This window comes from Oncorhynchus clarkii, unplaced genomic scaffold, assembly GCF_045791955.1.
Source record: "Oncorhynchus clarkii lewisi isolate Uvic-CL-2024 unplaced genomic scaffold, UVic_Ocla_1.0 unplaced_contig_12962_pilon_pilon, whole genome shotgun sequence".
In the NCBI taxonomy this organism is placed as follows: domain Eukaryota; kingdom Metazoa; phylum Chordata; class Actinopteri; order Salmoniformes; family Salmonidae; genus Oncorhynchus; species Oncorhynchus clarkii.
Window position 1 is genome coordinate 26,270 of NW_027258440.1, and position 14,027 is coordinate 40,296.

Consider the following 14,027-nt stretch of genomic DNA (forward strand, 5'->3'; position numbering starts at 1 on the left):
GCTAGAGGTGACCACGGCACCAGGAGAGACATCACTTACCTCCATGCTAGATGTGACCAAGGCACCAGGAGAGGCATCACTTACATCCATGCTAGAGGTGACCAAGGCACCAGGAGAGACATCACTTACATCCATGCTAGAGGTGACCAAGGCATCACAGCTGTCCAGGGAAGCTAGAAACCATTATACACAGGCAGTTAGAAAAGCCAAGGCTAGCTTTTTCAAGCAGAAATGTGCTTCCTGCAACACTAACTCAAAAAAGTTCTGGGACACTGTAAAGTCCATGGAGAATAAGAACACCTCCTCCCAGCTGCCCACTGCACTGAAGATAGGAAACACTGTCACCATTGATAAATCCACCATAATTGAGAATTTAAATAAGCATTTTTCTACGGCTGGCCATGCTTTCCACCTGACTACTCCTACCCCGGTCAACAGCACTGCACCCCCCACAGCAACTCGCCCAAGCCTTCCCCATTTCTCCTTCTCCCAAATCCAGTCAGCTGATGTTCTGAAAGAGCTGCAAAATCTGGACCCCTACAAATCAGCCGGGCTAGACAATCTGGACACTTTCTTTCTAAAATTATATGCCGAAATTGTTGCACCCCTATTACTAGCCTGTTTAACCTCTCTTTCGTGTCGTCTGAGATTCCCAAATATTGGAAAGCAGGTCATCCCCATCTTCAAAGGGGGGGAAACTCTTGACCCAAACTGCTACAGACCTATATCTATCCTACCCTGCCTTTCTAAGGTCTTCGAAAGCCAAGTCAACAAACAGATTACCGACCATTTAGAATCTCACCATACCTTCTCTGCTATGCAATCTGGTTTCAGAGCTGGTCATGGGTGCACCTCAGCCACGCTCAAGGTCCTAAATGATATCTTAACCACCATCGATAAGAAACATTACTGTGCAGCCATATTCATTGATCTGGCCAAGGCTTTCGACTCTGTCAATCACCACATCCTCATCGGCAGACTCGACAGCCTTGGTTTCTCAAATGATTGCCTCGCCATGTTCACCAACTACTTCTCTGATAGAGTTCAGTGTGTCAAATTGGAGGGTCTGCTGTCTGGACCTCTGGCAGTCTCTATGGGGGTGCCACAGGGTTCAATTCTTGGACCGACTCTCTTCTCTGTATACATCAATGATGTCGCTCTTGCTGCTGGTGAGTCTCTGATCCACCTCTACGCAAACGACACCATTCTGTATACTTCCGGCCCTTCTCTGGACACTGTGTTAACAACCCTCCAGGCAAGCTTCAATGCCGTACAACTCTCCTTCCGTGGCCTCCAATTGCTCTTAAATACAAGTTAAACTAAATGCAATGCTCTTCAACCGATCGCTGCCTGCACCTGCCCGCCTGTCCAACATCACTACTCTGGACGGCTCTGACTTCGACTACGTGGACAACTACAAATACCTAGGTGTCTGGTTAGACTGTAAACTCTCCTTCCAGACCCACATCAAACATCTCCAATCCAAAGTTAAATCTAGAATTGGCTTCCTATTTCGCAACAAAGCATCCTTCACTCATGCTGCCAAACATACCCTTGTAAAACTGACCATCCTACCAATCCTCGACTTTGGCGATGTCATTTACAAAATAGCCTCCAATACCCTACTCAACAAATTGGATGCAGTCTATCACAGTGCAATCCGTTTTGTCACCAAAGCCCCATATACTACCCACCATTGTTACCTGTACGCTCTCTTTGGCTTGCCCTCGCTTCATACTCGTCGCCAAATCCACTGGCTCAATGTCATCTACAAGACCCTGCTAGGTAAAGTCCCCCCGTATCTCAGCTCGCTGGTCACCATAGCATCACCCACCTGTAGCACGCGCTCCAGAAGGTAAATCTCTCTGGTCACCCCCAAAACCAATTCTTTCTTTGGCCGCCTCTCCTTCCAGTTCTCTGCTGCCAATGACTGGAACGAACTACAAAAATCTCTGAAACTGGAAACACTTATCTCCCTCACTAGCTTTAAGCACCAACTGTCAGCGCAGCTCACAGATTACTGCACCTGTACATAGCCCACATATAATTTAGCCCAAACAACTACCTCTTTCCCTACTGTATTTATTTTATTTATTTATTTATTTTGCTCCTTTTGTACCCCATTATTTTTATTTCTACTTTGCACATTCTTCCACTGCAAATCTACAACTCCAGTGTTTTACTTGCTATATTGTATTTACTTTGCCACCATGGCCTTTTTTTTGCCTTTACCTCCCTTATCTCACCTCATTTGCTCACATCGTATATAGACTTGTTTATACTGTATTATTGACTGTATGTTTGTTTTACTCCATGTGTAACTCTGTGTTGTTGAATGTGTCGAACTGCTTTGCTTTATCTTGGCCAGGTCGCAATTGTAAATGAGAACTTGTTCTCAACTTGCCTACCTGGTTAAATATAGGTGAAATATATATATTTTTTAAAGATCCTACCAGCTCTAATAAACAGTTGACCACAAGGCCTGTCAGATCCTACCAGCTCTAATAAACAGTCGACCACAAGGCCTGTCAGATCCTACCAGCTCAAATAAACAGTCAACCACAAGGCCTGTCAGATCCTACCAGCTCTAATAAACAGTCGACCACAAGGCCTGTCAGATCCTACCAGCTCAAATAAACAGTCGACCACAAGGCCTGTCAGATCCTACCAGCTCTAATAAACAGTCGACCACAAGGCCTGTCAGATCCTACCAGCTCAAATAAACAGTCGACCACAAGGCCTGTCAGATCCTACCAGCTCTAATAAACAGTCTACCACAAGGCCTGTCAGATCCTACCAGCTCTAATAAACAGTCGACCACAAGGCCTGTCAGATCCTACCAGCTCTAATAAACAGTCGACCACAAGGCCTGTCAGATCCTACCAGCTCTAATAAACAGTTGACCACAAGGCCTGTCAGATCCTACCAGCTCTAATAAACAGTCGACGACAAGGCCTGTCAGATCCTACCAGCTCTAATAAACAGTCGACCACATGGCCTGTCAGATCCTACCTACCAGTCTAGTGTCAGAATTAGACATTCATCCATGTTTCTCAAACATCTAATTTCTAGGTTTATCTAAATGTCAAATTTCAAAGTGTTTAAGTTCAGGCATTTACTTAAGGTCAGGGATTAACTCCAAATAGTTAAGGTAAGGTTTAAGGTTTGGGATAGGCTTAAAACAAAAATATCAAAAACGACTTTCTATCACTAGATTTGAACTTGCAACCTTTAAAACCTTTAAAATCAGAGGCAGATGCTTACACTCATCAACCATCCCCACAAAACTACTTTGAAGTAAAAGTGCTCACTGCTGCCCCTAGTGGCCGGTATTCCACAATATCTCCCAACATTCTAAAACATGGATGTATGTCAAATACTTGCTTGTATCACAGAAGGCTGGTCAGATCTGAGCTACAACCTGCAGGAGGACCGTAGACCCCTCAGACGGTCAGATCTGAACTACAACCTGCAGGAGGAATGCAGACCCCTCAGACAGTCAGATCTGAACTACAACCTGCAGGAGGAACACAGACCCCTCACACTCTGCTCTGTTGAGGTTAGACCATGTTTCATCTCCTATTGAAGCCTAAATATCATCAGACAGGAGCCTTTCTTTAAAGCATTCCCCCAGCAGTAGGGCCTACCACCAGCATTCCCCCAGCAGCAGGGCCTACCACCAGGAATGTGTGAAGAGAGGAGTTGTGGTTGACTCTGGGGTTTTCATTGAGTTTCTAAAAGTTTTTATTCTTGAAATATTTGATCTATATCTTTCGGTGTCTCTCGTTGTTTCTCATTTGTTTCGTGATCCTGTGAGATGAGATGTTTGTGCAGATGAGAGAGAAATTGTGGTATTTCTGAGAAATAGTTGTCCCAGTGACACAGACATTGTTTAAACTGGGAGCGAATTATGACAAAATATGGCATTAGAGTACGGCGCCTATATAGAGTGGGTGAAAACACGCTATGGTGTGGAAATTTCAAAAGCGCAGCATCGTCTATACAGTAGGGGTATTGGTTATTCTACAGCCAGTCGAGTGGCATTAAACATTACACATTTCCTGTTGTGTTGGTAAATGTTTTTTCTGCCATTTTGCACATACTGTATTAAATACATACTGTATTAAATGTCTGATACCTTTGTCTGATACTTATACATACTGTAATGTTTTTTCCATTCCTATTATGAATTTTAATTGAAAGGGGATTAAGAAATGAGTTTAAAATTATTGCTGCTGCTGAACATAGAGAGAAATGAAATGGACCTCATTCTACAGAGAAACTTCACAGACATTCCTTGAATTAGACATATTAGCTGTTAAGTAATAACATGGATATTATCTTCAATTGAAAATATAGCTGTGTTGATTTAAGTGTCTCTTCAGTAGTGTTTTAACTGACTTACCTTTTAAAATCAAAACAAAATAAAATGTTTATTCCAACAGCAAATTCATTATATTCCAAAAGCAAAATGCAGGGCAAAACTCACTACTTCCACATTCACGCAGCAAAATGCAGACCCAAACTCACTACCTCCACATTCATAAAGCAAAATGCAAAGACAAACTCATTATATTCACACAGCAAATGCAGATACAAACTATTTGAATTATCCAGTAATACAGCAAAATGCAGAGCCAAACTTATTACATTCAAACAGCAACATGCAGAGCCAAACTCATTACATTCAAACAGCAACATGCAGAGCCAAACTTATTACATTCAAACAGCAACATGCAGAGCCAAACTCATTACATTCAAACAGCAACATGCAGAGCCAAACTCATTACATTCAAATGGGTCTCGCATACTTTTTGAAAATACTGTGCTCGTTAATGCACTCACGCAACACTGGGTGCTCAAAACCAAATGCCCCAAACACGGAGGACGAAAACAGTACAGCAGAATACACAACCAGGAACAAACACGTTCCTCTACTACATAACCCGAAGGTCACAATAATTAATCCCGCGCAAAGAAACAGGCCGTCTGTCTAATAAAGCCCAACTAATGACTCACTAATAGGTGCTAACAATAAACATACAAGGAGGGGGGGGAAAGACAATCAGTGGCAGCTACTAGGCCGGTGACGACAACCGCCGAGCGCCACCGACCGGGAAGGGGAGCCACCCTCGGTCGGACTCGTGACAGTACCCCCCCTGACCCGCGGCTCGATGTCCAGAGGCGGGGGAGGGACCTCCGGCACCTCACTGTCCTGCAGGGGCCCAGCTACCACCAGCCTGAGGAGAGACACATGAAACGAGAGGTTAATACGATAATAGGAAGGGAGTTGCAATCGATAACATACCTCGTTTATTCTCCTCAGGACTTTAAAGGGCCCTACACACTGCGGACCCAGCTTCCGTCAGGGCAAGCGGGGGGGCAGGTTTCGGGTCGAGAGCCAGACCCTGTCCCCCGGTACAAACACGGGGGCCTCACTGCGGTGGCGGTCAGCACTCCTCTTCTGCCATCCACTCGCTTGTTGGAGAGATTCCTGGACGGCCCTCCAGGTCTTCTTGGAGCGCTGTACCCATTCCTCCACCGCAGGAGCTTCGGTCTGGCTCGAATGCCATGGTGCCAGGACCGGCTGGTACCCCAACACTCACTGAAAAGGGGACACGTTAGTAGATGAGTGGCGTAGTGAGTTCTGGGCCATTTCAGCCCAGGGAATGTATCGTGCCCACTCCCCTGGCTGATCCTGGCAATACGACCGCAGAAACCTACCCACCTCCTGGTTCACTCTCTCCACCTGCCCATTACTCTCGGGGTGATAACCGGAGGTTAACGCTCAATGAACGCCCTCCCTACTCGGGATGTGAATTGGGGGCCCCGATCAGAAACAATGTCCTCTGGCACCCCATAGTGCCGAAAGACGTGGGTGAATAATGCCTCCGCAGTCTGTAGGGCTGTAGGGATACCGGGCAACGGGAGGAGACGGCAGGACTTAGAGAACCGATCCACAATCACCAGAACCGCGGTGTTCCCCTGAGACGGGCGAAGATCGGTCAAGATATCTACGGATAGATTTGACCATGGCCGTTGTGGAACAGGGAGGGGTTGTAACTTCCCTCTAGGAAGGTGCCTAGGAGCCTTACTCTGGGCACACTCCGAACAGGAGGAGACATAAACCTTAACGTCCCTAGCCAAGGTGGGCTACCAATACCTCCCCCGAAGGCTCCCCACTGTCCTCGATGTCTCCATCGCCAACGTCTCCTCCTGGGACAATGGGTACACGTGACTCTTGGGAAGTGCAGCGTTTACCTGGAGATCTATCGTACAATCCCTTCCCGGTCGATAAGGTGGTAATTTAGTCGCTTTCACTTTACTCAAAGCAATTGCTAAATCGGCATACTCGGGGGGAATGCACACCGTGGAACCCTGGTCTGGACTTTCCTCCGACGTGGCACCGATGGAAACTCCCAAACACCCTCCAGAACACTCCTCTGACCACCCCTGGAGAACCCCCTGTCTCCACTAAATTTTAGGATTGTGCCGGGCCAGCCAGGGAATCCCTAGCACCACTGGAAACGCAGGTGAATCAATAACATAAAGACGGACACGCTCCCTATGATTCCCCTGCATCACCATGTCCAGTGGAACCGTGGTCTCCCTGACCATCCCTGACCCTAATGGCCGGCTATCTAGGGAGTGCACGGAAAAGGGAGAATCTATCGGCACCAGCGGAACCCCTAACTTAAGGGCGAGTCCGCAATCCAAAAAGTTCCCAGCTGCGCCTGAATCGACTAGCACCCTATGCTGGGAAGAGGGAAAAAAGTTAAGGAAAAAAGTTAAGACAAACATGTGGCCAACAGGGGGTTCTGGGTGAGTTTGATAATGACTCACCTGGGGGGATCGAGAAGCGTTCCGCCTGCCATCTCTACTCCCAGACGGACCCCCCCAGCACCGAATGGCTGTGTGTCCTCTCCGACCACAGTTGGTGCAGGGGAGGCCTCCTCCCCCGGTACCCCTCGGCACGGCCCCTCCCAACTCCATCGGAATGGGAGTGGAGGGGCTGGGTGGTGGAACACACAGGACCCTCTCCGAACACCCGCGGGCAGCCAGTAGATTGTCCAATCGGATGGACATCCCGATTAGCTCATCCAGGGAAAGAGCGGTGTCCCGACACTCTAGCTCCCTGCGGACGTCCTCCCGGAGACTACACCTGTAGTGGTCGATAAGGGCCCTGTCGTTCCACCCAGATCCTGCTGCCAAGGTCCGGAACTCCAGCGCATAATCCTGGGCGCTCCTCTTCTCCTGCCTGAGATAAAATAGTCGTTCTCTGGGTAGTGCTCCTTCGCTGAGTCTGGGCCATTCCAGACTGAGTTCACCCACTCCAGAGCACGACCCGTGAAGCAGGAGATGAGGACATTCACCCTCTCCGCTCCCGAGGGATTGGGTCTGACGGTGGCCAGGTATAGCTCCAGTTGGAGTAAAAACCCCTGGCAACCCGTCATAAGCCCTTGGTAACGTCAGACGGAGGGTGCTGGAGTCGGGAGATGGGGAGTCCGGAGCCGGGGGTGCCAAAGGTGGAGAGAGGATTTGATCCATCGCCGATCCGATCCGATGGAGGACGGTGGTGTGGTGGAGAACCCGTTCCTCCATCGATGGGAGAGGGTTGGCTGCTGCTCCTGCTGATTCCATTCAATAGGGTGCAGGATTCTGTAATGCTCCGGGTCTCGTGGGTTTGGAGTCAGACGCAGGAATCCACTCACGCAACACTGGGTGCTCAAAACCAAATGCCCCAAACACGGGGGACGAAAACAGTACAGCAGAATACACGACCAGGAACAAACACGTTCCTCTACTGCATAACCCGAAGGTCACAATAATCAATCCCGCACAAAGAAACAGGTGGGCCGGCTGTCTAATAAAGCCCAACTAATGACTCACTAACAGGCGCTGACAATAAACATACAAGGAGGGGGAGGAAAGACAATCAGTGGCAGCTAATAGGCCGGCGACGACGCCACCCGACCGGGAAGTGGAGTCACCCTCGGTCGGACTCGTGACACCTACCTTCAAACTCGGTGCCTCTTTGTTTGACATCATGGGATAAGCAAAAGAAATCAGCCAAGACCTCAGAAAATAAATTGTAGATCTCCACAAGTCTGGTTCATCTTTGGGAGCAATTTCCAAATGCCTGAAGGTACCACGTTCATTTGAACAAACAATAGTACGCAAGTATAAACACCATGGGACCACGCAACCATCATACCGCTCAGGAAGGAGACATGTTCTGTCTCCTAGAGATGAAAGTAGTTTGGTGCGAAAAGTGTAAATCAATCCCAGAACAACAGTAAAGGACCTTGTGAAGATGCTGGAGGAAACGGGTACAAAAGTATCTATATCCATAGTAAAATGAGACCTATTTCGACATAACCTGAAAGGCCGCTCATTAAGGAAGAAGCCACTGCTCCAAAACCACCATACAAAAAACAGACTACAGTTTGCAACTGCACTTGGAGACAAAGATCGTACTTTTTGGAGAAATGTCCTCTGGTCTGATGAAACAAAAATAGAACTGTTTGGCCATAATGACCATCGTTATGTTTGGAGGAAAAAGGGAGAGGCTTGCAAGCCGAAGAACACCATTCCAACCATGAAGCACGGGGATGGCAGCATCATGTTGTGGGGTGCTTTGCTGCAGGAGGGACTGCTTTCACTTCACAAAATAGATGGCATTATGAGGTAGGAACGTTATGTGGCTATATTGAAGCAACATCAAGACATCAGTCAGGAAGTTAAAGCTTGGTCGCAAATGGTCTTCTTGGTCTTCCAATTGATCAATGACCCCAAGCATACTTCCAAAGTTGCGGCAAAATGGCTTAAGGACAACGAAGTCAAGGTATTGGAGTGGCCACAACACCCTGACCTCAGTCACAACGCCCTGACCTCAATCCTATAGAAAATGCCTGTGCGAGAAAGGAGGCCTGCAAACCTGACTCAGTTACACAAGCACTGTCAGGAGGAATGGGCCAAAATTCACCCAACTTGTTGTGGGAAGCTTGTGGAAGGATACCTGAAATGTTTGACCCAAGTTAAGTAATTTAAAGGCAATGCTACCAAATACTAATTGAGTGTATGTAAACTTCTGACCCACTGGGAATGTGATGAAAGAAATAAAAGCTGAAATAAATCAATCTCTCTACTACTATTCTAACATTTCACATTCTTAAAATAAAGTTGTGATACTAACTGACCTAAGACAGGGAATTTTTACTAGGATTAAATGTCAGGGATTGTATAAAACTGAGTTTAAATGTATTTGGCTCAGTGTATGTAATCTTCCGACTTCAACTGTATACATACTAAATACACACTCACCAGACTATATATACACTATATACATACTCACTAGACTCTTTATACACACTCACTAGACTATATACACACTATATACACACTCACCAGACTCTATATACACACTCACTAGACTATATACACACTAAATACACACTCACTAGACTATATACACACTATATACACACTCACCAGACTCTATCTACACACTCACTAGACTGTCTGTCTGTCTGTCTGTCTGTCTGTCTGTCTGTCTGTCTGTCTGTCTGTCTGTCTGTCTGTCTGTCTGTCTGTCTGTCTGTCTGTCTGTCACCTCCTATAGTACTGTGTTGATGTAGTTTAGTAGTCAACATGTATGTATTTATATTTGTCGGAGTGCCTGCCTGTCTGCCTCTCTCTCTCTCTCTCTCTCTCTCTCTCTCTCGCTGCCTCTCTCTCTCTCTGCCCCTCTCTCTCCCCCTCTCTCTCTCTCTCTCTCTCTCTCTCACTCTCTCGCTCTGCCTCTCTCTGCCTCTCTCTCTCTCTCTCTCTCTCTCTCTGCCTCTCTCTGCCTCTCTCTCTCTCTGCCTCTCTCTCCCTCTCTGTCTCTCTGTCTGTCTCTCTCTCTGCCTCTCTCTCTGCCTCTCTCTCTGTGTTTGAGCAATACAGTGAGAGATGGCTAGGGGGTGCTGTGTGGTCACAGAGAGCCAGCGTGGTGCTAATGTTTTCCTGCCTCTCCTCTCTCTCTCACTCCCTTTCTCTTGCTGGCTGGGTTGGTCACATGGGGAGAAGAGCTGTTTAAAATGCTTTAGTATTCTCAGCCAGTGCAGAGCCAGACACTGAGAGACACACACTGCTCACAGCTTGTCCTGCTTATACATCTACCTACCTACAGCACTGCAACTTTCTGTACTGGAGCAACACACACATCGTCTCATCTGCGGAGGACAGGAGGACTGGATAGTGAAAACACCAGAGAGGATCACACTAAATATTGTAGTGAGTACTTGCTGGAAATCAGCTTTTTTCCTGTCTGTGTGTTGGAGCTGGATCTGTCTGTGTGTTGGAGCTGGCTCTGTCTGTGTGTTGGAGCTGGATCTGTCTGTGTGTTGGAGCTGGCTCTGTCTGTGTGTTGGAGCTGGATCTGTCTGTGTGTTGGAGCTGGATCTGTCTGTGTGTTGGAGCTGGATCTGTCTGTATGTTGGGGCTGGCTCTGTCTGTGTTGGAGCTGGATCTGTCTGTGTGTTGGAGCTGGATCTGTCTGTGTGTTGGAGCTGTACTAATATAGGACAGTTGACAGAAGATGATTTGTATTAAGAGTAGCATTCAGGACAGATGGAAGGATCGCTGCTTGGATCTAGTGCCTCTATACTGTGGCTTTATCTTGGGTCTAATTAATTCCAACACATGCTGATCCTCAGTGATCTATTGGATGTATTCAGAAGGAAACGGTTGTATTGCTGATTGCGACCTGAGAAGGAAACGGTTGTATTGCTGATAGCGACCTGAGAAGGAAACGGTTGTATTGCTGATTGCGACCTGAGAAGGAAACGGTTGTATTGCTGATAGCGACCTGAGAAGGAAACGGTTGTATTACTGATTGCGACCTGAGAAGGAAACGGTTGTATTGCTGATTGCGACCTGAGAAGGAAACGGTTGTATTGCTGATTGCGACCTGAGAAGGAAACGGTTGTATTGCTGATAGCGACCTGAGAAGGAAACGGTTGTATTGCTGATTGCGACCTGAGAAGGAAACGGTTGTATTGCTGATTGCGACCTGAGAAGGAAACGGTTCTATTGCTGATAGCGACCTGAGAAGGAAACGGTTGTATTGCTGATTGCGACCTGAGAAGGAAACGGTTGTATTGCTGATTGCGACCTGAGAAGGAAACGGTTGTATTGCTGATTGCGACCTGAGAAGGAAACGGTTGTATTGCTGATTGCGACCTGAGAAGGAAACGGTTGTATTGCTGATTGCGACCTGAGAAGGAAACGGTTGTATTGCTGATTGCGACCTGAGAAGGAAACGGTTGTATTGCTGATTGCGACCTACTATTAATGAAACGCACTTTGCTCACTTGCCGTTTGCAATCACCAAAAGCAGTTCTGTTTCTCTCGCCATTTCTCTCTCTCACTCTCTCGGTTTCTCAGTCTCGCACTCTCGCTCTGTCTCTGTCCACACTTACAAAGTGGATGCTTTGCAAAAGGAGAGAGAGAGCAGAGGGAGCCGGGGCGAGAACGCTACAAGAGAGAGAGAGAGGAAAGACAGGAATTAGGGAGAGAGTGGAGGGCATTGAAAGCAGTGACACTGGCCAGACAATTAGCTGAGGATTCCATTGTGCGGCCCTTTCTCTCCCCATGGCCCCATGGCAGAGGTCAGGGGACGAGTTGACCCGTGTCAACTCTCCAGCATGGAACCCATTATCCTCTCCTGATTGATTAGTTTTAGTGGAAATCACTTATATCTATTCCTCCCTTCTATCTTCTCCTCCCTTCTATCTATTCTTCCTTCTATCTCCTACTCTTCTATCTTCCCTCTTCTATCTATTCTCCCTTCTTTCTTCCCCTCTTCTATCTATTCCTCCCTTCTTTGTTCTAATCTTCTATCTATTCTCCCGTCTATCTTCCCCTCTTCTATTCTCCCTTCTTTCTTCTCCTCTTCTATCTATTCCTCCCTTCTATCTTCTCCTCTTCTATCTATTCATTCCTTCTTTCTTCTACTCTTCTATCTATTCTTCCTTCTATCTTCTCCTACCTTCTCTCTATTCCTCCCTTCTTTCTTCTCCTCCATTGTGCTGTTTTTGTTATTTTTCTCTATTGTTGGTTACTGTTATTTTAAAGCTCACATTTCTGGGATTTGTGGGCTGGGAGATGCATTTCTGGGTGTGTGAGAGGGGAGCGGGGGAGAAGGCCGAGACTCTCTTTCCCTGCCCCAGCCCCATTCAGCCCTAACCCCATTCAGCTCCAGCCCCAATCCCTGCCCCAGCCCCATACCTCAATCCCAGCCCCAATCCCTGCCCCATACCCCAATCCCTGCCCCATTCAGTCCCATTCCCCAAACCCTTCCCCAGCCTCATACCCCAGTCCCTGCCCCAGCCTCATACACCAGTCCCTGCCCCAGCCCCATTCAGCCCCAGCCTCATACCCCAATCCCTGCCCCGAGCCTCATACCCCAATCCCTGCCCCCAGCCTCATACCCCAGTCCCTGCCCCAGCCCCATTCAGCCCGAGCCTCATACCCCAATCCCTACCCCAGCCTCATACCCCAGTCCCTGCCTCAGCCCCATTCAGCCCCATACCCCAATACCTGTCCCAGTCCAATTCAGCACCATACCCCAATCCCAGCCCTATACTCCAAACCCTCCCCCAGCCTCATTCAGCCCCATACTCCAATCCCTGCCCCATTCAGCCCCATACCCCAAACCCTGCCCCAGCCTCATACCCCAGTCCCTGCCTCAGCCCCATTCAGCCCCAGCCTCATACTCCAAACCCTGCCCCAGCCTCATACCCCAGACCCTGCCTCAGCCCCATTCAGTCCCATACCCCAATCCCTGCCCCAGCCCCATACCCCAATCCCTGCCCCAGCCTGATACCCCAGTCCCTGCCTCTGCCCCATTCAGCCCCATACCCCAGTCCCTGCCTCTGCCTCTGCCCCATTCAGCACCATACCCTAAACCCTGCCCCAGCCTCATTCAGCCCCAGCGTCATACCCCAGTCCCTGCCTCAGCCCCATTCAGTCCCAGCCTCATACCCCAGTCCCTGCATCAGTCCCATTCAGCCCCAACCCCATTCAGCCCCAGCCTCATACCCCAAACCCTGCCCCAGCCTCATACCCCAAACTCTGCCCCAGCGTCATACCCCAGTCACTGCCCCAGCCCCTTTCAGCCCCATAACCCAGTCCCTGCCTCAGTCCCATTCAGCCCCAGCCTCATTCAGCCCCAGCCTCATACCCCAGTCCCTGCCTCAGCCCCATTCAGCCCCAGCCCCATACCCCAGTCCCTGCCTCAGCCTCATTCAGCCCCAGACCCATTAAGCCCCAGCCCCATACCCCAGTCCCTGCCCCAGGCCCATTCAGCCTCATACCCCAGTCCCTGCCCCAGCCCCATACCCCAGTCCATGCCCCAGCCCCATTCAACCCCAGCCCCATTCAGCCCCATCCCCAGGCTCCCAGCCTTCAAGCCCTAGCCCCAACCTCCCTGTCTGGATGCCCAAGCCCTAGCCCCAACATCCCTGTCTGGATGCCCAAGCCCTAGCCCCAACCTCCCTGTGTGGATGCCCAAGCCCTAGCCCCAACCTCCCTGTCTGGATGCCCAAGCCCTAGCCCCAACCTCCCTGTCTGGATGCCTAAGCCCTAGCCCCAACCTCCCTGTCTGGATGCCCAAGCCCTAGCCCCAACCTCCCTGTCTGGATGCCCAAGCCCTCCAGCACACCTCACACTGTTTTAAGTGTTTATCCCCCATCCAGGAACATCAAAGGAAGACTGGAAGGCTGGGTCTTAGATGTCCATGTCTGACTTCTAGTTTCATGCCTTGAAGGATTAGGACTACCACTCTCCTCCTCATCCTCCTCCTCTTCCTCCTCACGTTATATTTATATTTCTAAATCCCTCTAAAAGGTCTTACCAGCAGCTCAGGCATGGCCTGTTGTCTGAGCAACCAGCCAGTCAGCCAGTCAGCCACTCAGCCAGCCAGCCAGTCAGCCAGTCAGCCAGTCAGTCAGCCAGCCAGTCAGCCAGTCAGCCAGTCAGAG

The 14,027-nt window shown here is 48.9% G+C and overlaps 1 protein-coding gene across 1 annotated transcript; it reads left to right on the forward strand.

The window, feature by feature from the left end:
- Positions 1 to 7,563: 7,563 nt before the first annotated feature.
- On the forward strand, positions 7,564 to 13,463 carry LOC139396941 (uncharacterized). Its single transcript, XM_071143872.1, has 2 exons — positions 7,564 to 7,614; positions 12,351 to 13,463. Exons 1-2 carry the CDS (start codon positions 7,564 to 7,566, stop codon positions 13,461 to 13,463), a joined length of 1,164 nt encoding a protein of 387 aa, XP_070999973.1.
- Positions 13,464 to 14,027: the final 564 nt, after the last annotated feature.